The sequence below is a fragment of the Drosophila hydei genome, unplaced genomic scaffold, assembly GCF_003285905.1.
Source record: "Drosophila hydei strain 15085-1641.00,03,60 unplaced genomic scaffold, DhydRS2 tig00008122-arrow-pilon, whole genome shotgun sequence".
Lineage (NCBI taxonomy): Eukaryota > Metazoa > Arthropoda > Insecta > Diptera > Drosophilidae > Drosophila > Drosophila hydei.
Window position 1 is genome coordinate 736,521 of NW_022045833.1, and position 23,823 is coordinate 760,343.

The 23,823-nt window shown below is 39.8% G+C and overlaps 3 protein-coding genes across 8 annotated transcripts; 1 reads left to right on the top strand and 2 right to left on the bottom strand.

Moving 5' to 3' along the window:
- Positions 1-5,540: 5,540 nt before the first annotated feature.
- Positions 5,541-5,794, bottom strand: LOC111600766. The gene has a single exon (XM_023317045.2). It carries the CDS (start codon positions 5,792-5,794, stop codon positions 5,564-5,566), a length of 231 nt encoding a protein of 76 aa, XP_023172813.2. The 3' UTR covers positions 5,541-5,563.
- Positions 5,795-12,320: 6,526 nt separating this feature from the next.
- LOC111600765 (polycomb protein Asx) lies at positions 12,321-16,690 on the top strand. Its single transcript, XM_023317044.2, has 5 exons — positions 12,321-12,555; positions 12,619-13,559; positions 13,829-15,407; positions 15,468-15,945; positions 16,174-16,690. The coding sequence occupies exons 1-5, from the start codon at positions 12,321-12,323 to the stop codon at positions 16,688-16,690; spliced, it is 3,750 nt and encodes a 1,249-aa protein (XP_023172812.2).
- Positions 16,691-17,633: 943 nt separating this feature from the next.
- On the bottom strand, positions 17,634-23,628 carry LOC111600641 (uncharacterized protein CG5098). 6 transcript variants are annotated; one of them, XM_030225048.1, is made up of 7 exons: positions 23,346-23,622; positions 22,514-23,281; positions 22,267-22,443; positions 21,802-22,055; positions 21,301-21,722; positions 18,575-21,243; positions 17,634-18,513 (listed from the first exon to the last, which is right to left on the bottom strand). In XM_030225048.1, exons 2-7 carry the CDS (start codon positions 22,583-22,585, stop codon positions 17,977-17,979), a joined length of 4,131 nt encoding a protein of 1,376 aa, XP_030080908.1. In that variant the 5' UTR covers positions 22,586-23,281; positions 23,346-23,622; the 3' UTR covers positions 17,634-17,976. The 6 variants fall into 6 exon arrangements, with proteins under 6 accessions (XP_030080908.1, XP_023172618.2, XP_023172619.2 ...); XM_023316850.2 differs by having other exon boundaries at positions 22,514-23,628; XM_023316851.2 differs by having other exon boundaries at positions 22,267-22,422; positions 22,514-23,622.
- Between the last annotated feature and the right edge of the window lie 195 nt (positions 23,629-23,823).

Below are 23,823 nucleotides of genomic sequence, written 5' to 3' on the forward strand. Positions count from 1 at the left end.
TGATGAAGAGGAACAACAACAAGTGTTAGTGTTATAAAAGAAGAGTCTTGTCTTTCGTGCGAAAAGAAATACCTAAAAGAAAACGCAAACAAACTATATGACTATATGTAAACTGTAATACTTGTAATAAACATTCAAATAAAGTTGAAAACTGTCTTTGATTTTAATAGAGCTCGTTTTTTATTACTAGAACTACACATTTCCATTTGTAACGTCTGTTTTGCAGTTGAAATTTGCTTGAATAAAAACAGATTTTTTTGTTAGGGTCTTTCCAGTTGCAGTGCTTATGACTATGTTTCCAGTCATAGCTAATGAATCTGGGGTTTAACTCTAGCGCATAGTCAATTGATATATATTTTTTGTTTGAAATATATTCAGTATAGAGCGCATTTATAGTAAATTAATATTAAGAATTTTTAAAAGATTTGAAAAAAAGCAAACGTTTGGATTTGAGTTATTATTGAACAATAAACTAAAGTAGAGAAATATTTTGTGTTCAACTTAAACTTCATAAAACTTTTATATGTACCGAATTTTTATTATTTTTTATTTTCGAGAAAAGTCGCAGTCTATAAAAATCTGTTGATTTATAAACTGCAAAGTCCGACATATATGGCGCCTCTTAATACGAACTATAATAAAAAAATAACAATATTATATAATTGATAATAAAAATTAGTGAAAATTATTTCTAAATTCACAATCAAATTTGGTGACAGCTCGCACACGTGGACAAAGAGAGAGGTGAAAGGGGACGCACAATTAACGCATGTTAATTTGACAAACATTTCACAATTTTTAAGCTTTGAACGTTGAAACGTTTTCCATAATTAATATGTTTATTGGCGGCGATATAGATTAGAAAGATTATCGATTATCCGATTGCTATGACTAATATCAAAAATATTTTAATTGACATATTTGCTGGAAGAGAGAGAGGGAGAGATAAAGAAAGAAAGAGAGAAGAAGAGTTATTACAATGTATTGTAACTAGTTGAATACATTTTATAAAAATTTTAAGGAGTTTTAGGATCGTTAAGGTTATCAAGAATATTCGGAATTATTTAATCAAAGATATCAATCATTTTATATATATAGGTGATATCTCCTTTTGGATTCATAGGCAACTCACTTATACGCCGCAGTCTGATATTGTAATCATAGGAATCTTATCATATTATTTTTCACTAGTTCGACGAGGTTTTAATAGTCTATCAGCAGGAAATATCATATCAAAATTCAACTTTCTTTATCAACTTTAACTTTTCTTTATAAAAATTCGACTGATCCAAGTCAATCAAGTCTGATCAAACTACTTCAGGATCTATTGAGTTACAGATCTCTCTGCGCACTTTGCGATAGCAAAATTCGTTCAGATCAGTAATATTACATACATGGCTTTTAGCATAATTCCGCAAACAACATATTTGTTCCAGATTTCCAGTAATAGCCATTGCGTAGCTGGGCTTGGTTATGTTTATGGCGCTCCATCTGATCGATTGCAACTAAATGTGGAAGTAGGCGCGCCTCATGCAGCGTTTGCTTGTTGTTTCACTTTCTCCGCTGGCATTTTTTTTGGCTAGCGATTAAAATACAAGAAATGGTTGCTTAGTGGCCAAATGCATAATAAAAACATAAAATTAAATAAATGCCTTTATCTTGGGCCATGCACACAGCCAATGGTGTCTGCACTGCTCCAGCTTCCAAAAGTTTCAGACCCGGCTAAAAAATCAAAGCGTTGCCCGCGCATTTGCATATGCAGTCGCTCAAAAGAGATGCGCAGCCGGCTAAATGGTGAGTGTGTGTGTTGATTAATTTATGGCGCTGATAATAATCCGGAGCCGGCAACGCCAAGCTACAGCGTGTGATTATGAAATTTGTATGTTTTTTTCGCCAAAAGAAATCAATAATACGGCGGAGGAGTGAAAGATGTGAAAGAAACGAGACAAGAAATTAACATGTGTTTGTCAGCGCCGGCAAAGACATTAGTAATCGCATGCTCACACACACACACACACATACATATATATATATAACTCTATATATGATGTAATAGGCATTTGAATTTGTTAGCATGCGCGGGAATTGGGTTTCAGTTTCGGGTTTTTGGGTTTTTGGAATTTTTTCTTGTGCGGAAATGGAAATTGAACTCGTTGAAATTAAAAACCAAATGCTAACTAAGCACATTTAAGCCACATTTTTGATGCATCGTCCACATATTTATGTATATCTAATTTTTTTCGTTATATAAAAAGGGATTTTTAGTGTCTTTTTTTTGGTTTTCAAGCAGAAAATTTTAAGGCGTTAGCCAAACGAAAGTGAAACTTTTTTCTACTATAAACTGGAATATTAAAATATTTCGTCTTCGTTCGCTGCTTCTTTCTCGATTATAACATTTTTGTTGATGCGCGCTTTGGCTAATTTTGATTTTTTTTTCGATTTTGATTTATCTACCTGACTGGCTTAAAGCTATTTAGCCATGGATAATTTGGTATTTGACAAGCATTTAGAAGCACATGCTCATCCGTCTGTGTCGCGCTGTGGGAACTGCATAAATCCATGTCTTGATAATAAGTTTCGATAATTTAGCTCAGCTGCGTGCTGCTGCATTTCTGGATTGGATTAGTTTCGGACTGGCGTGACCCGAATAATCATCATTTGGTTGAGCTGCAAGCGTTTAAATTTCCTTTAATCATGCCTAATGAGTTGCCTGTTTGATACACTTGCTGAGGGCATTTGTTATCGTAGATGAAATTGATAATGTTCAATGGATGAACACATAATATATATTATAGATTTTGTTCAGTTTATTGAGTTGAGTTTCTATTCTCTTAAATAATTAGTTTCAAAATTTAAATTTTAAAATTTAAAAAATCTTTCTGTAGTCTTTACTATGTTGTTCCCACTCATTCTATGTCTAGACTCTGAGTTTTGAAGCTTCTTCGTCATCTAAGATGAAGTTTATAATGTTGTGTAGATATACACTTTATATATATATATATATATTATATGTATAGATTAGCTTATAGTAAGAAGAGTTGAGCTGAGTTTTTAGTTTGTCTAGGCTATTATGTTACTATTTCTTCGAGGCCTGTACGTTATTCTTTATAGGCTCTAATCTTTCTCTGGCAAGCAGCCATAGTCAGTGCAGTTAGGAGCACCTTATCATAAGGCTGTCATAGCACACATTAGTTGAAACTTTTCACCCGCAGTAATTGTACTAATTTTACATTACAACACAACATAAATTAAATCTAATCAATATTGATATTATTATAATATATTAGAAAAATATGTAAATTTGATATAAGATAAAAAAATGTCCAGAAAAATAAATAATAATATCATTCATCATTCTAGAGTATCTTAACTTCGGTAACTATGAGTTCCCATGCGTTTTCATAAGTTTCTCTCCCGTTTTTTCTCTGATGAATTGTATGCGTGTTCACAGCCAGAATATGAATTATTTATCTCGATTTGATTTTGCTTGAATTTGTCTTTAGCCAGTAGCATTTTTTCAAGCTGTTCACATTTGCATTTCTGTACGTAATTTGGTTGCTGTGTGCTTTGGCAAATGATTGACTAGATTTCATAGTTGTTTCTGGCTTGTGTCTATGTTGTTTGTGAAGTGTCTCAAGCGACCCTCGTTTGATAGCTTTTTACATGTTTCCTAAATTCCGAAATGCTTCATCTTCTCCACTTCCATGTTAACTTTGAAATTTTGCATTTTTTTTAATTTAATTAACAGCAAAATATGTTTCTTTTTAAAGGTCAACTATAAAGCAAAAAATCATGAAAAAGTAGAAGAAAAAAAAATAAAGTGAATAATCATTGATTAAGTTAGCGTAGCAACATCTTAACTATGTTTATTTTATAAATTGCCTATAGATTAATTTCTTCTTCTTCTCCTTCATGAATTTGAATAATTAGTGCGCTTAAATATATAATAAACACTATAATTATGAAACACGTGCAGGAAGCGAAAAATAATGAGCAGAAAGAGAAAAGAAACTTTAAATAAATAAAATCAAATAAAATCAAATAAAATGAAATAAAATCAAATAAATTAATCGCCCACATTCGCCTAATTAATAATATCAATTTATGCGGACACACATAGATATATAAATTATGCCTCACATACGTGTGAAGTGCCAACAATTGGATTACTTTTGAACTGAAGTACAGTGAAGCACTTGTCTAGAGAACAGAGCAGCAAACTCTTGGCTCGCTCGGTAGGCGGTCCAGCCAGCTTAGCGAGCCGTTGCTGCCAGCCAATTCTAGACTTTTTTCTAGCAAACAATCAACAGTATCATTAATTTCCATATTTAACTGAAAATAGAGAAATAAGTTATGGTACAAGTGATTGCATAACGATTATTTATATATATATATCCATCTCAGAAAGGTATTTTGCATAAAAACGAATGTCTATCGATCGATCGATTGATCGATCTATCTGTAGTTATCTGTTCGCTTGACGGATGCCAAACAAAATAATAATAAAAAACTCATTTATATTAAGGCAGCACGTGAATGCTGCTATTTGTATGCAAGCGAATAAAATACCCTGGAAAGTGTACAAAGGGGTAGTTAAACTAGGGCTGTGTATCTGTAGTTTTTTTTTAAAAAAATCGTATAATTTAAATAGTTTATGCTTAACACAGCTAATGTCTATAAGAAGCAGTTAGGCGTAACTGATAGCATAATACTCACTCATGCTCCAAAAATTAAATTGATTAAAAACTCTGAAGCAATTTGGCATGCCATAATTTGTAGGGCTATCTGCAAAGGTCAACTGTGATCGAACTGCAAAGCTTTGCGAGCACAGTTCTAAAACTAATATTGAAATGATTTGTCTCCATGCGGATAGAAGGCTAGATCAAAAAAAAAAAAAAAAATAGACAGCTCAATAAGTAAGAAAAATAAAATCCAATATACCTAGAGAGAAAGCCAAAATGACAGATCGATAGACAGAGAATTAAACAGAGAGTGAAACAAAGAGAATGACAGAAGGATACCACTAAGGTGACTCAGCTTATCATCCTTGATCATAAAAAGTATTTATGTACTTAACAGGCAGTTCCACACCACCCCATTTCCCATATTCTTAGAATGTGAAAATAGAAAATATTTATAAAACTGAAATACAGAGCATTCGATACACCCATACACCCGACTAAGGCATTCATCTTCTAATAAAACAGATTTGTCAATAAAGAAGAAGAAGAATAATGACAAATTTACCAATAAAAGAAAACATATGAAGTGTCATGTTTATAGATAAGGCACACAAAAGAGCTGAACAAAAACTAAAAATAAACAAACAAAACATAGAAATAACATAAAATAAAATAAAATAAATAAATAAACAAACACAATGGTCGAATTGGTCTTAATGGCAATAATCATGGTAATGAGAACTGAAGCGTGCATAATTAAATTGCGCTCACTGTTTAATTAATGATGCGAAAAGAATGCGACTATAAATAAGGATTTATTTTGCTGTAGATAAAGGTATAAATAGTTGTTGTTGTTGCTGCTGTTGTTGTTGTCATCTGATCTATTCCTGTGCAGCTCTGAGAAGCTGCAGCTCCTGTGCATAGTCAGCAGGTGCCCAATTGCCAAAGAGCGCATCGCCCATGGCTATGTAGGCCCGGAATAGGATATTATAGTTGACATACGGCTTATCCTCCAGCTCCTCTTCGTGCTCGGCTGCAGCGCGGTGCGACCAGCTGAAGCACAACAGAGCTGCCAGTGCCACCAATAGCCAATGTCTATGCAGCTGCCACATGATCGATAAATTTTAATTGCATATCAAAAGCAGCTGCTGCTTTTATAGAGCAATTGCATGTGCCAATTCGACTAGCTGTTGTCACAGTTGCTCAAAGAACAAACAGCAAATATTGTTATAGCATCGTTTTCCATAAGCGGATCAGGGGCAATCGATGCTTAAATAGCAACATGTTGTGCTTACTCAGTGGAGGAAGAAGCACGTCTGAGTTGGGCACAAGACATGACAAGACGCCAACGCCAAGCGACACTGCCACAGCCAGTGCCACCTACGGCCATTAATCATGCTGGCCAAAAAGCCAAGTGCAGTCAGTTAATTATCTGAGCTAAGTTGCTTTAATTGATCGCACGAGCTTTTGTTTAATTATAAAATGACTTTACATTTGGGTCACACGATACTCAAACGCATTTCAAATGCGGAAATTATTGGTCCCCCACTAACTATTATCAAAACCCTACTAAAAAGATCGACCCTCCTCTGGCAGAAGCCTTGAAAGCCAAGCGCGCTTAATAAATTACTTATAAAAACTATACTATATATAATAAAAATTTGCAGTGCTTGGCGTTTATGTGTCGCATTCTTCTTTAGTTTTAATATTTTGATGCTTTTGGCCAAGTCGTGAGAAAGATGCTTGGCCAATGAAAATGAAAGTCAACTTCCCATAAGCGAAAAAGGGCACGAGAAATGCATTTTTTTTAATATGTTGCAGCAGCAGCAACAGCAGCAGGTTGTCACCGGTTTACAACCGGAGCAGCAGCAGCAACAGCATCTATAACAAAAGCCGCAGCATCTACAACAACAACAGCTTCATCATCAACTCACATAATACGCAATCGATTTTTTTTTGTCTTGCCTTTTTGTGTATCTTCTTCTTTTACGCATATTATAAGACAGTTGCTGCTGCTGCCAAATATTTGGATATCTTTGGCTTTCCAGTTCAGTTCAGTTCAAGTTCGCGTCTCGAGCGGTTAAGTTTCGAGTTAACGCGTCAACCGGCCAACAAATACAAAAAACCAAAACGCTTTTAGTTGCAGGACTTAAAAAGGATATTCGCTCTAGTAGGATTATGCCTTTGTGTAACTTCGTATATTCGTGAAGTTGTCTATAAAAGTGTTCGAATAAAACGAAAAAAAAAGTTATAATAATATAAAAAAAGCCGTGAACTATTTAAAAACTTATTTAAGGTAATTGAACTTGTGCATGGAATAAAAACCAAATTAACAAAAATAAATTAAACTTTATATAAAATGCTGTGAAATGTGCTGCAGTAGAATGTGAAGAAATTACTTGAAGACATTGAGATATTAAAAATAAATTCAATACTTAATTCTCGTTTAGTTAAAAACAAAATATTTATGCAGTCATCCAAATCCAAATCTATCCAAATTATTTGGATTGACTTAATATGTTAAACCAATTAACTTCAATTAAGGAAGAATATATTTTAGATATATATATTTAAATTTTTATAATTTAAAATATAAAATTATATTTTTTATTTTTTAATATATTTTATAATTTTTAAATATATATAATAATTCTTATATATATTTTATAAAATAAATAAAAAATATTTCTTATATACATTTTTTAATTTAAACAACAAGCTTAAAGATAATTTTTAAATGCTTAAATATTTTCTATAATTTTTTTAAACTATAAATAAAATAAAATTCAATTTTTTGTATATTAAGCAAAACAAGGCTTAAAAATGTGACAGAAACAGCTGCTACGATTATTATTTTATTATATAATCTTTTGACTTTGACAGTCTTTTAATAGTTGTTTAATGGTGGGTACCAAAAGCATGCGCTGCAGTGTTAAAACCCTACACAATGACTCCATAAAAGGCGATACTTGAAAGAGATTTGCAGATAAGCTGATCACTTTTTCAGTGTTTATACCTTTTTTTTATTTCTGAATTGTAGTCAAGCCATTCATCAGTTCAAGATAAATTTAGAGAATCTGTAAAATATTTATTTTAAATCAAGATTTTATTTACTGAATTAAAGATGAGCAATCAAGAAGAAAGAGACTTCAATATATTATTTCTTTTGAACTAATTTTTAAAATATATTTAAAAATTAATTTAAATAAATTTAGTAAATATATCAAATATATATTGTTATGTATAGCAGCATTATACTTCAGCAATATATAGAATATTTTATATTTTGAATTCAAGAGATACAGATCCTTATGCCACTTTACTACATACAATATAGCCTAAGCAGGTTTGAGGCTTTGTCTAAATGGCAAACCATATAAAAATAAAAAAAAAAACACGTTATAAATGTTATATAACAAAAGGAATATAAAAAGTATATAAGCTAAGCCATAAAATTGCCGTAATTTTTAACCCCTTTCCACACATTTTAATATCAGCCCACACCAATTATTATTGCGCTGGCCATTCAAAAATTTGTTTTTATTAATGAAGATAACTGTCGAAGTGTGAATCATCACACAGAAAAAATAGGGAATTCATATAAAGTCAAAGCATTTGTCAAGCAGGTAAAAATATACGTAAAAAGAGGTAAGACAATGGCTTGACAAAAGACCGAAAGTTAGAACGTATAAATGGCTAAGATATTTATCAAATAAAAGTCCAAGCTTGAAAGTTGATCAATAATTTGTTAACACACCTTTAACTGTTCACACTTAACTGTATTGTAATTTAAGACTCTTACAAATTAAGCTAACAATTATAAGCAATTGATTCTGGCTGCTGAAAGCAATGCGGATATAGAATCGATGATGGTTATGCGATCAGCAAAATTTGAAGTGGGGCACATTTTCAGCTTGTGTTACGCACTCAATTAACGTCAGTCTGGTCCGTAATGACAGCCACTTGGGCTGCGGGCCGGCAGACCAGCATCTGTGAGAATCCCCAGTATATATGAAGATAAATATATATATTTTTTTTATATATATTTCGCTTTAGTTGTGTACACTTAAAGCTTGAAATCTTTGAAGTAGATATATTTTGGGCATATCCTTAAGCGCAGCTTGAGAAATTCCATACCAAATTGATTTTCTCTCACGACATATCATAATTGGATTGCTAATTATAGCAACTCCAGAGTAAAGCGATAGCAATTGCCAAACAAATTGGGTGAGATATTTTACTATATATTATATAAAAATATATCTGTCATATTCATTTGAGTAAATAAAGATTTGAGCATGTTTGATTGAAGAATATATACTTATATATATATATATATATATATATTATATATATATATATATATATACTGAGAGCTCGTCAGAGAGTAAAGGTAGAGTGAAACCAGTTGCTAGGCAAACAAGATAAGAAAATCTCCTATGGATAATATAAATGAATATATAGATATTTATAGCGAAAAGTATGTTTATATAAGCTTAACAATTAAGTGCAGATCCTTAAGCCGAACTTGCTTAAGCCATGAAATTCAAAGAGGCAAACTCACAAGTTTATTCACACTAGAGTAAAACCAGTTGGCAGGCAAAAGGTATAAGAAAATCTTTCAAGACAGATATATATATATATAAGTAAATATGTAAAGCGAAAAGTATATTTACATAAGCGTGAGCGCAGATCCTTAAGCTCAGCCCGCTTAAGTCTTTCCATTGGGCTGACTTTCGAGTTGTATTTCTCTCACGACATATCAAAATTAGATTGCTATAATTAAATTCTAAAGTAAAGCGAAACCAGTTGCCAGACAGAGACTGCGGGCATATGGAGATATCATTTAAAATGTGTTTAAGATTTATGGTTTCGATGCGCCAAAACGTGCTGCTAATTTATTGCCAGCCGAGACAAGAAACCGAAGTAGAAAATGGAAAAATCAAAGAAGAAAAAAACATGATTAACAATTTACAATTTGAGGAAATAATTACAGATTACACAATGCGGCATCAATGCATTTACAGCATGAATAAAAAAATATATTTTTAAATCAAAATTAAATTGAGTAAAATTAAACAAAACAAAAAAAAAACATTTTTAATTTGTCAGCCTTTGAAGTTCAAGAAATGATTCAAATAAAGCGATTTTATGGCCATAGCCATTCACTTTTGAGGCCGCCTGGCTGTTATCTATTTGAAAATAATATATATATTTAACATATATATATATACATATATGTATATATTATTATTTTTTCGGGCTACACATCTTCTTCTAGTTCGGCAGCTTGTCTAAACATACTTTGATGGATCATTGAAAACAATGTGAAGTAAAACAGTTCTGCAGCTCGTAAATATGATGTGAAATATGATTGAAGATGATGCGGCTAAATTGGTTATGAAGAGGGAATGCTTCCTCATTGTCAGCGGGCATTGTTTCTGCTCTTGATAATGACCCTGAATCTGTCGAATGTACGCACAGATTGTTACACTTTGCTCTTGGATTTTACGTGTAGTAATTGTACAGCTGCATTTGCATAATGGAATTGTAATGGAGGTTAAGATGTGTGTGCCTTCAAATAACATCTTTAAGCATTCTCAAAATACACATTCTTCGTGCAGTCATTAAAATACAATTAGTTGTTTCCAAAGATAGTCATTATAGAAATTATATAGCTTACAGTTTATTGACATATGACATACAGGTTATTGACTCCCTGGATCTTTAGCTGTATATATATACTATATATTTTAACTCAAGTATGTCACATGCATGGGACACGCCTTTAACAAATACCCAAAATCTTAATTGTCAACAAATTAGCTTGGCCTAGCTCTTTCATACATATTTTATTGAATAATTTTTACATCATCGCTTGAAATCAAGGCAGGTTATATAATCGATTAAGTTATCTCAAATGGACAGTTAAAATTGGAAAATAATTAAATGCTGATTTTTTTATTATATTTTATTTTCATTTTTGTTGTTATTTATTTTCTTGTGATTTATTTCTATGGCTGTTTTGTTGGCCAAAGACAACAAAGACAACAATTTAGCGCTATTTAGTTTGGCAAATTGTGTACCACTACTGTTGCATGTGATACATCTATATATATGTATATATGTATGTAGATATAGATATATATCTATTCATTAAGTTTGCCAGCCACGCTTGATTTATTCAATTCAGTTCTTCAATTTCATTTCGCGCACTTCATATGACATGATCTTCACAATAGACCACTGTGCGAGTGCACCTATGCCTTTTGGGCCTTTTGCATACCCTGTAACTAATGCTAATAGGTTTGAAGGGTATATTAGTTTTGTAAGAAAGGCAGAGAGAAGTGTGTTTAAGATCGCTTATATAACTTTTTGTTGTTCAAGCTGTGCAAACGAGTTGATTTAGCCATGATCTTCTGTCTATGTCTATCTCTATATCTGTTTATGCGTCTATCTAACAGTTCGTTCCTTGGTAGTTCTTGTGCTGAATACATAGTATCTTAAAAATGTCTTGTACTCCAATATATTTCTTCATTCCGAAGCGTTCTGCCCATGGCTTAGGGTATCTGCTAGTCGTGTACCCCCGCTTTCTAACATGATTTTTGGCATTCAATTGTGCTCGGCTACCTTATACAATAATCAACTACAATTGCAGGCAATTTCAGGGCAAAAAACACTAGAGGAACTGCACAAAGAGCTAAACATGTCAAGTGTGCAGTTGGCAAGTTCGTTGCCTAAGTCTTTTGTTTTCACTCAACTAAAATTGAAAAAATATATATAAAAATATTGAAAATAAATGAAATGACATTAATGATATGCAATATAAAGCCTGCTAAGTGTACTCATATAACAATGAAAAAAAATCATAAATATATATCTAACTATATATATATATGTATAAACAGTGAGCTGTCAGTTATTTGACCTCAGTCACAGCTCAAACAGCCATTTGAATAATCATCAATTAGACGCATTCTTAAATGGTGTCTAATAGCTTAAATAAACAAATAGGCTTTTGATTAATGAAAGATTAAACAATAAACAAATTGCTTAGCCTTTGTGCAGCTTTAGTTTGGGTTTCAACACGTGACAAGACGGCTGTCAATATTGGAATGGCCATAAAAATGCTTGTTCAAAATGTAGTTCAAACGGAAATTGTGAATGTGACTTGAAGGTCAAGTGTCAGCACATAAATGGACATCAATTTCCTTTTATTGATGTTCCAGTTGGAGGCAAGCTATCGATACACTTTGAGTATAGATGGCCAATTGATGAATCGAATGGGATCCCACGCAATGGCCGCTAATGTCGTGCACAGTGCCGTTAAATAGTTTATTCACCACTGTTATATGGCGTTTGTTTTGATTAAATATATAATATATATAACAGCTCTAATGCTATGCTAAATGCCAAATATGGTTACGTATTGTATTGGGGCACGCCTCGATCGAGACTGTGTCGTGGTTTATGCTAATTCAGGCGGCTCTTACGTCGCTTTATATTCAAATGTTTTCAACAACATGTTCATTTTAATCAATGAATGTTTATTGATTCATAATTTATCAATCAGCCCAATGCATAATGTTTTGTAAGCGTGCAATTTACATATGATTTAAACATTTGCTTGCTTACAGCATGCCCCGGCTACGATTACCAGCCACAGCTGCCCCACTTTTGGTGGCGCTGGTGCTGGCGCTCGTTATTGACGTTGCCAGCGCCCAGGGCAACTTTGAGGATGCGGACACAGCGAATGAGTACACGGATCAGCAGTTCGATTTGCGTCACACCATACCCGGTGAGCCGGGCGTCGACTATCCCATATTGAGCGACGTGCCAAAGACGAGTTTCGTCTGCAAGGGCCGTCATGAAGGTGGGTCTACTACAAATATGCCAAGCTCAAACTATTAGCACGCTAATTGAATTTGTCTCACAGGTTATTATGCGGATGTGGAGAGTCGCTGTCAGGCATTTCGCATTTGCGCCCACACCGCACGCTCCGCGCAGGGCTTTGGCTTTCTCTGCCCGAATGGCACGATATTTAACCAGCAGAAATTCGTCTGCGATTGGTATCGCAACGTGGACTGCGACCAATCGGAGAACTACTATGACATGAACATCGAGAGCAGCGTGGGCAGCACACAGGAAATGATGGAGCGTGTGCGCCAAATGATGGAGTACCCCACCAAGACCATCTCGAAAGTGCTGCAGCAGCAGGAGCTGAATCAACATAAGCAACAGCCAACCAAACATCAGAGTCTTAGCAAGGATTTGAGCAGTGTTAGTGGAGTGCTTACTCAGCCCGCTGCAATTGCCACCGACAAAGACATTCTGCGCGGCGAAGACATCAAGAGCGAAACTCTGCCGGCACCAATTGTTACTGCCGAAGCAATTGCTCCAGAGGATGGCGATGATGTTTATGTGAATAGTCTGGGTGAGCTGTCCTCCGATCCGGGCATTCAATTCGATCATACGAATGCGCACATCATAGCCGAGTATCCACGTGAGTATCACTTTCAGAAGCAAAAGAACTTTGCGGCACGCGTCAATGCGGGCCTGGAGTTGCTCGATGAAAGTTCACCTGGATCCAATGAGCAAATGGCGCCCGAATACATCAAGCAAATACGCAACACCAAGGATGAGGCGACACAGCTAGATTTGGTAGCCAATATCAATAATTTGCTGGAGGAGGTGTCCACCGATTTGGATCCCAGCGTCTCCGGCTATCAGTCAATGAGTCCGCAGAAGGTGAAGCAACCATTTAGATTCTTGAGTCGTGGATTTTCCATGCAAACGAACGAAAAGGATGGCGGCAAGGGCAGCTCATCCTATGTATACAATAGACCCAAACAAACGCCGGGCACGGTCAGGTTTACGGTAAGTAATTGAGCTATCAAAAGTTGTCTAAATATATCTTTATATATATATACATGATCTATCTCTATATTCTGAAGCTTTTCGACTCTCTCTTGATCTTTCTCCATATCTCTTTCTCTCTCTCTTTCTCTCTCTCTCTCTTTATCTATCTCTTTGTATCTATTGGCAACTCTCTGCTACTCTATCTACAACTATTCGCCTACAACTTTATCACTCACAACCACATCTAAAAAAAAACCACACACAAAAACCACCAAACACCACTAAAGCCCAATGAGATACCCATTGATGCTCACAAAGACATTGAACACAAGCTTAAATTCAATAATGACAAAACCACAAGCAGCAGCAGCAGCAGTACCACCACCACCAGCACCACCACCACAACCACTGAAGCGCCTCTTGAAGCTTTGTTAATTGCACCCACATTGCCGCCAGCATTGGAGGAGGAAGACACCACCACAATAAGCACATTTGTCAGCAGCATTGAGCCAGCCGTGGACAATAGCAGCGAGCTGCCTATTATAGAATCAATTGGTCAAGCTGCTGCACTCACAGCTAGCTTTACATTGAATGAGGACTTGGAGCAGGCTGAGCATGCCCCACTGAGCGCGGCTGCGGCGGATAAGACGGATGTGGATGTGCAGGCAGAGAAGCTGTTGCTGGCGGGCGTTAAGCTTACTTCACACGATGAAGAGATTGCGCTGCGAAGCAATAAATTGACGCTGGGTAGACCCACAACACGCCCCACTCGCACCACTACGGCGAGGCCAACCACCACGCCCGCAATGAGCACCTCGACGGAAACTGTGACGGAGATAAGCAGCACGCAGGAGCGCATACGCAGCTATCGACGCTTTGCGCAGAATCGCGTGGGTGGTTCATTGCGGCGACAAGTCCCAATGAGACGCAGCACCACACCAAGCACCACCAAAGGCACAACCACAGCACGCTCAACCACGCCCACACGCAGCTACTCAGATCGCTTGGCAGCAAGTCGTTTGCGCTTGTCACGACTATCGCTGGCCAGCAAGCCGTATACCACAGCTGCACCACCCACTAGCAGCACCAGCAACAGCAGAGCTACAACTACAGCTAGCACCACCACTGAGTCGCTTTTAGCCTTTGCGCGCGCTGAGCAGGGTCCCAATAAAAAGATCTCTGTGCGGGATATTGAGAAGGAAACGGGTCAACAGCAGCGTGCCAGCTGGGACACTGTGCAAAGCAATTTGCAACGTTTCCAAGTGACGCGCGGCAATCGTGTCTACACGCCAGCAACACGTGCCAGCACCAGCAGCAGCAGTACCAGCACCACCAGCTACACCACCCAGCGACCTGCTGTCACAGTCAGTGCTCAACGCGGACGCAATCGCCACTCTACATACAGAACACACGCACCACAGCAGCGCACTCGTGGCACCACCACGCCACGCAGCACCACAACCACACAGCGCACCACAGCTGCTGCCGCGGCTCTGTCCACGTTAACCCAACAAATTTCTGCTTTAGCCAGCGGCTACAGCTATGCACCACCATCCATACAATTTCCAAGCACACACGACTACATAAACGCACCCACAACTGCTCAACCTCTAATTGCGAGCAACACACAACTGCAATCACAAACACAGCAGCAACAAATCACTTCAAGTCTTATTCCTTCCTCTGCCTTCCTGCCCTTTGATAAGCTAACGCGTGCCATTGTTGACGACTCCATTTTGCAGAACTTTAAGAGCCACAGCGCGCACAGAGGCAGCAGCAACCTGCAACAGCAACAACAACGTGTAACGAAGCCTGCCACCAGCAATGGTTATCAATATATCAAGCCAGCAGCAGCAGCAGCTCCAGGTAAGCACAGCAAGCGTAGACAACATCTGATATTTTACCTAAATTGAACTCATTTTGCAGCTTTGGCCAGCTTAAGCATACCACCACGACCACAACAGCAGCAACAGCAGCCACAGCAACAACAGCAACAGTTGCCTGCGTTGGTGCTGCCCACTCAGCCAGGTATTGTTATTGCGCGTGCCGAGGGTCAACGCATTGCTCCCAGTTCTGCCAACAGCATCATCTCCTCTCTGGTCAATCAGCCTGAAGTTAAGAGCAGCCAGGCTAATTCCTATGTAGCGCTTAGTGATTTTCTTAACACTAAATTTGGCAGCAATCATAACAACAATGCGGGCAGTGTAAGTGTTGCAAATCCTATGACATTGCAACAGCAACAGCACCAGCAGCAACTGCAGCCTATAGAACAGTCGTTGCAACAGCAGCAACAAATTGTCCAGCAGCAACATCAACGTCAGCCAGCTAAACAGCAACAACAGCAGCAGCAGCAGCAGCAGCTCAGCTATATTACGCAACGCTATCAACAGCCACAAAAACAGCAGCAACATCTGCACACACATCATCAACAGCAACAACAGCAGCAGCAACAACAGCAGCAGCAACAACAGCAATATCAGAACCAGCACCAGCAACATCATCAGCAGCACAGGCAACCACCACAACACCCACATCATCAACAGCAGCAACATCATCAACAGCAACATCATCAACAGCAGCAACATCATCAACAGCAACATCATCATCAGCAGCAACATCCTCAGCAAATCAGTTATCACACACAATTTCAGCAGCAGCAGCCTTACCAGCAACAGTTGCAGCACTACCAACAACAATCGGCACGTCCATCCATACAATCCATACAGGAGCCCTATCTGACGCCCAACATTTTTGTGCCCTATCAGCAACAGCAGCAACTGTTGCCGCTATTCCCACCACTGGCAACAGGAGCGGCAGCAACAGCGCCAGTTGCTGGCGTAGCAGCAAATGCAGCTATCGTAGCCAAAGCGAATGAAAATGGCCAGCAGCTGGATCATTTGAATGTGGCTTTGCCAGCGCTGCCCAATGGCTTGATACCATCGCCCATATTGCAGGTAGCACATAAGCGAAACGATGTCGAAATCGGGCAGCTGCAATTGTCGGACAGCAACGGCAAGGGCAAGATAGGTCAGGGTCAGGAGACGGCTTTCTATGCGGGTCGCACATCCTACCAGGTGCCGCAGAGTAGCGTCGGCCGCCTGCCCAATGATATTACGCATTTGCGACGATTGCGCCAGCGACGCCATTGAGACAGCCGAAGAACGAGACGGAGTTACTACTACAAGAACTTAAGTTATTATTTATATATTAAGTTTAGACTAAAGTTAATGCAATTGTAAATTATCTATATATATATGTATGTATTCTATTCTATTCAATTTGCAATATTTATTTAATAAATAAAACGACGAAATTTGTTGAAAACGTTTCTTTGGTTTCTTTTTTCTTTTTTTATATGCAATTTTTCGTTCATGGTGAGATTAAGTTTTATTGTTTAAAGTGTTTAGAATTGGTTGCTTATTTTTTAATGAATACAAATACAATACAATGTTTTTTGTTTTTTTTTTTTAGTTTTACATGTAGCTAATATTATAATTATTTATTTATTTTTATTGTTGTACAATATTCCATTTTGAATAGTTTTCGAATGTTGTTTTGTTGCGTTTTCTTTTTTGCCTTTTCTTTAATTGGTGTCAAACATTTTCTATTTGTGGTTATATGCTTACCTTAATTAATGCTGTGCACAATGCATATATCATCATCATCATCATCATCGTCGTCATTATCGTTATCATAAGTGTAATTATTATCGTTATAAATATAATTAAACGGTATGGCATGGAGTATTCGTTTTATACATACAAAAATTGAACTAAATTATCAATTGGCATATGCATAAAGTAGATAATATTTTTTAGTGTGAACGAATAATGACAGAAAATATAAACAATTCGTGATGTGAGGGATCTCAGCACAAGTATCTTCGTCGTCAAACGTAAAAGAGGCAATGTAAAGTATTTGCATTGTAGATATATAATTACAACTAAATAGGTACAAATACTAAGTACTATATATATGTTTATATATATACATATATATAAATATATATAATCGAGTTAATAATAATTTAAATAATATATATGAACAACTAAATATATCATAATATGTATATATATATATATGTATCTGAATTATAAACTAGCATTAAAAACTGTCGCCCACAGCGTCTACATAAAATGTACAGCAATCTTTTTACACAAGTGTTAAGTTTCAAAAGGATTATCGAACACATAAAAACAGCAAAAAGGAGTAACAGCAACGATTGCTTGATTCCCGAAACAGTAAAGATCAACAGTGTCATGGGTAGCAGCAACAACAGCAGCTGTTGCTACCTGAATCCAGTCTCGCGTTTTAAGCCATTGATTATATACAAAACAGGCAGCTGTCCGCAAGGTCGAGGAGGTCCTGTATCCGAGCTATTAACGTGCGCTCAATGCTTGACGTCCAGACGACATTTCTGCACACGCACGCGTACTCAGGGAAGCGAATTGATATTTAGTGTGGGCGGTGGCGCCGCCGTTTGCTCCCCCATGCTAGCCGACATGTTCACATTGGGTGTAAGAAATGTCGTTGATACTTTCTCTCTCGCTGCTCCCGCTGGCACATGCAGCTGGCAATAGACTTTGCGTTCCTCCTCGCATAGATTCCAGCTGGCGACACGGGCGCAGGGCACATGCGCCGCTGCCTTGCAGGTGCGTTCGAAGCAACAAACATTGGCACCGGGCTGCGCACAGTGCACGCACTGATATCGCGTACTATCCCAGACGGCTGCATCGAGACCGTTGACATGGGCGCCAATCAGTTGTATATCATTGGCCCAGATGGCGCAGTCCTCGTGCAGCCAAATCTCGTAGCCATGTTCCGAGGTTTTCGACATGCCGCGAAACGTTTCAACGAACTTGGCCTCGAGGTTGCAGTCAAGGGGATCCTGCGAGGAGCACTGCGATTCATTTGGGTCAGCATCGCTGCAGGAGTAGACGCTGTCGTGGGTTTGCTTACGCTTGCGTTTGTGCTGCAAGGATATTATATTATGAGTTAAAGTATATATTCAGTCGTTAGTATTTATCGCTTACCATCGTTATCTTGGGGGCCTGCATAATGTTCGCTAGCGTTGCTGGCACCACGGGCAGATTGCGCTCCTGCAGCTTGACCATGTCCGCGCGCTTGCGTTTGCTCACGAACAAGCCATCGATATCATGCACACCTGGTGGCACCTGCGCCGCCGTACGATACTCCTCACAGTCTATGGAAACCAGATAGGGGCCGAAGAGATCGCCCAGCCCCAGTTTGTGTGGTCCACACTTGCAGAATACACAAATCCAACTGGAATCTGTGGTGTCGGCATCATAGCGATTGCTCAACGTAGAGCTGTGCATGCCACGCAGGTTTTTGCGTTCGTGCGGCGCCTTTGTATGCTTCTTCTTCGTCTGCTTCTCGTTAACATCCTCGGCACTGTGCGTATTCTTAATGCTAATGCTGCCATCGGGCTTGATCAGTATGAATGGGGATTTAAACCTGAGATCTGGAGCTGCACCATTGCTGTTGCTCTCACGATTAGGCGCCGGAGTACTGTCTTCGTCGGTGCTAAAATTTTTACGTACGATTCCCTTTTTGCCAACATTCGCCTTGGCACCATTCTTTGCCGTTGGCTTTTTACCTTTGGGCGCATTCTTTTTCTTCTTTTTATTGTTGGCATTGCCATTGCTTGCCTTGGGAGCCAGGGCTTTGGCTGCAGCTACTTCACTAAGCTTACGTGCTGCTAAAGCAGCTGCTGCCGCTGCCGAGGTGCTGGGCTTATCATCATCACTTTCCAGCTGCACAATTTCCGTTTCAGGTGGAGGCTGCGCCGCCTTCTTTCGCGCTGGCGGTTTCTTCGGCTCCTCAATGGTAACGCGCAACAGCGACGGATCCATGCCCATTGAGAGTCGACGAGGTGGCAAGTAACGTGTTGGTGGCGTCTGTGGCGGCATTTTGGCGATTGGTGGCGTTGCAGCTGCTGCTGGCGCTGGCGACTGTGCTGTGTGCTCCTTGGCTGGCGGCTCCGCTATCGGCGTGGGACTGTGTACAGGGCTGGGCATTGTTGACTTCATGGCCGCCTTTGTCGCCATGGGCCGTAGTTCGGGCGTGGGTGCAGGTGTGGGTGCTGGGGTTGGTGTGCTGGCAGCTGGTGGACTGCTGGCTGATGGCTTATCCTGTCCAACTACCTTGTCTAAAGCTAATTGTGCAGTTAGGTCTGCTCTTTGTGGTCTGGCCGACTCGTCGGCTGGCTGTTCGGCAGGCTCATCCTCAATGCCTGCAAACATTTTCTCCAGCTTATCCTCCACCTCGTTGAAATGGCACGGCTCTGTTGCTGCAGTTGCTGTGACATTTGTTGGTGCTGCTGTAGCTGAGGCTGCGACTGCGGGCGATTGTTTTCCAGCTGGCGATTCTACTTCCTCCTCATCATCGTGCACGCTCACCGCGGGCTTGGCATCAATGTCGCCTTGCTCCACTAGAGCTGGCGATGCAGGCGTATCTGTGATGATAGCTTTGTTGTTGTCCAGCTGTTGCTCCTGTTGCTCTTTGCCAGTTACCGCCTCGCTGGCTCGACTGCTGTGGCTGCTATGCGTGCCGGCGCTGGAGCTGCTCGAGCTGCTGCTGCTGCTATTGCTCTGCGGACTGGGCGGCGGCATTTGCGATTCATTGGAAGCTTTTGTGGCGGTAGACTGGTGCTGCTGCTGTTCCTGCTGCTCCTGCTGCTCCTCATCCTCAACCTGGCGACGATGCTGCTGTTGTTGCTCTGTGAGATTGCGTTGGAGCAGCGCTTGTCGCTGCTTCTTAGTCTTGGGATTATCCGTATCGTTGTAGATCGTGGAGCTATTGCTGCTATTGTCAGCTGCAGCAGCAGTTGGTGGCGATGAGGCACGTCCATTTTCCTGCGGCAGTTCGTGCTGCTGCTGTTTATCCTTAAGGCCGAACGGCTGAAACTCGTGCACTGCAGCTCCATTCTTGGGTGAGTGCTTTGGACTGCAACTGTTGCTATGCGGGCTCGGTGTACGCTGCCTTTTCACATTTTCACTGGGCGTCAGGCGCATTACCTGGCTCGCCTTACGTTTGCGCCGCTTGCGACCATTGCTGCTGTTGCTATTAGACTCCAGCGACTCCTCATTGGATGTGGTCATATAGGGTGATTCAGGCGCTTCTACCAGCTGTTTATCCTCGGCAATTGGTTGACTATTGCATCGATACGAGGCCGTTGTGGAGAGATCCGTAATGATCGGTTGTGAGTCCTCCGGGTGCTGTTGTTGTTGATCCTCTGGCTTTTGCTTGGACAGCATATCGAGATTCGTTAATTGCGTATTGCGGGAATGCATTTGTGACGTTTGCTGCGACGTCGGTGGCTGCTGTTGCTGCTGCAACGGAGGTTGCTGTCGCTGCTGAAATTGTGCATTGGACATATGGGATAGCGGCGGTGGTGGTGGCGGTGCTAGATGGTTATGATGCGTTGGTGGTGGCGCATAATGTAAATGTTGCTGCTGCTCCTGTGGCATATGTTGTTGTTGTTGTTGGTGCTGCTGTTGTTGTGACGCATAGCTGCCAATGCCTGCGTGCAGCTGATGATGCAAATGCAACTGATTATAGTCCAGCGGTGACTGCGGTGTTGGCGGCGATTGCGGTCCATTATACTTCGGCGGCGTCATGCTATATGGCGACTGCTGCTGATGCTGCTGCTGTTGCTGATGATAGTTGCGCAGTGGCGAGGCTGTAAGAGAAGTGTTAAATATTAGAAACACTCCTTGTTTATATTCCACGGACTTACGCTTTTTGGCATGCTGCTGTTGCTGCTGCTGTTGCATATTGTGCGTAGCCAGTTTGCCTGTATAGCTGCAATCTTTGCTGCTTAGCTCGCTGCCCTTTTGCATGTTCTTTAACTGCGTCAGTTTAAAGTTCTCATCACGATTTTGCATGTAATGGGGCGGCGGCACATTGTTGTTGTTGTTGTTATTATTGCTGCTGCTGCTGCTACCGGTGTTGTTGCTATTCGAATTGCTGCCATTGCCGCTGCTGCTGCTGTGATTGTTATTGTTAGGCGGGGTACTGGGCGGTGGCGGCAACAACGACTCGCAATCGCCTGGCCCCGAACCATTCGCATTGAGATATTTGCTGGCTGAGCTCGCAGGCGATGCCGATGCTGGCATGCCCGGCAGATGACCTGCGGGCGTACTTGTGGTCAAATTGTGACTGTGAAATAAATAATAGGAGTCACTTAATATATAGTAAATATACAATATATATCATAAAGAAAATAGGCCTTGCTTACATCGTTGGATAATTAGGCGGAGCATGTAAATGCGATTGCTGTTGCTGCTGCTGTGATTGCTGCTGTTGCTGTTGCTGCTGCTGCTGCTGCTGCTGCTGCTGCTGCTGCTGTTGCTGCTGCTGCTGTTGGCCAGTTTTGTTCAGCGTAGGCGCAGCGCTGCGACTTGATTGCAGCGATAAATCCATGGAGTCAAAGGGCAATGTTCCAGTATAAGGCGGTGCCAGCAACGGATTCATTTGATGATGGTGATTCAGCTGCAATAATGTTCAAAAGCGATTAGATATGGTAGCAAACAAAAACGTAAACATAACAATAACGACAAGCGATTGGGCAGGAAGCAACTACAAATGCAAAAGAGAGATTTGAAGGAAGCTCGGGATTTAGCTACGGGTGGCATTTTGGAATTGGAGTTTTATTATAGTTTTTTTTTTTTTGATCGAATCGAACGAAAACTACGCTAATTACGTTTTTATGATTGGCCGACATAAAATTGTAAATGGCATCGGGCGGTGGCGGCGGCGGCTGGGCGGACGACGCATGCCAGGCCAATGGTGAGCGAACCAGCGATCTTTCATTGGACATGTGCGCCAATTGGGGCTGTCGCGGTATATACGAAGGTATCTGCAGAGATGATGGATGCATCTGTTTTTCAGCTTCATAGTCAGCATTCTATGTCTGTCTGTGTGTAAGTGTGTGTCTACTAGATACTTACTTGGAGGGGATTCCATGAGGGATTCTGTGCCGCTTGACTCAAATGCCCGTGCGGGTGATTGTTGTTGGACATGATTAGCTAGTCAAAAACATATGTATATATATACCTAACTAAATAGCTAATGCATAAAACTCATCTAAAGAGAGAAATTGATTGCCGACAATCACGGGGCGGCCGTCATGTGACAAGCAGACACAGGAGGACCAGGGCGTAAACGGAAATAGTTATAACTATGCACAGGACTCACACACAAGAAAACTAAAAACACTTTTGGCTGTTATTACTGCTACGAAACACATTTAATTGGGTTTGTTAACACGAGCACCTGACACTGTCTATAGGGCCATACGGCATAAGGTGCTATGTCCTGTCGCTCATTTGTTTATAGTGCCTGTGACTAAGTCACTGTTCGGAGCATCATTGGCAGCTATCTAATTATTGCAGCTGATATTTAATTCGAGTATAAACAAATTTCGCACGCACTTTTTTCACACCAACCACACGACCGCATCCACCCACTTGCAAAAGTTTTCAGCGAGCGGTCCTTGCGCGATACTCGCAGACAGTCGATAAATTATCGACAGTTGTCGACAGCGTTGTTTTGCATGCCTGTCCCTGGTATGCGCTGCTGCTGCGGTCGCTGGGCGCTACGCGAAAAACACGCGGTCTTTGTATCAATGAATGTTGGATTGCCTTATGGACATTTAGTGGCAATCGCATTTGCCGTTTGTTTGGTGATTGAATGTGGTTAGAGAAGTATGTGACTGGCTGGGCATAGGTGAGTATTAGTTGGGGAGTTTTGCTGATGATAAGCACTGTGTTTGCACAATACCTCAATCTTGCCTTCTCACTCACTCAAGTGCAGCGCATTGCAGCTTCGTTGTGACTGTTTTTGCGAATTACTTGTTTTGGGCCGAAAAGGCAGGCCAAAACCAAGCCTTGCCAAATAGCACAAACACACGCACTTTATTGCTAACACATTGTACCGTTTGTTTAATCTAATTATCATATGTTATTGACAAATGCCGTAATAGTTTTATGCGCTTTTATGTGTATTTCAATTTGTTTAAAACAAAATGTAATTTACGTGTGCTTCTGCTTCTGTGTTATGTGTGTGCCCATGTATGTGTGTTTCATGGTTCATTAGCGGAGTTGAGGAACCACAGTACTGGTTCATCATCAAGTGCAACATTGCGAACTCATCCACCACACAAAAATCAACAATATAAAAATAATGCAATCTGCAGTTATGCAAAGGAATGCAAAGGTTAAATTTAAATCGAATTAAAATTAAGTAATTTTGGTAGTAT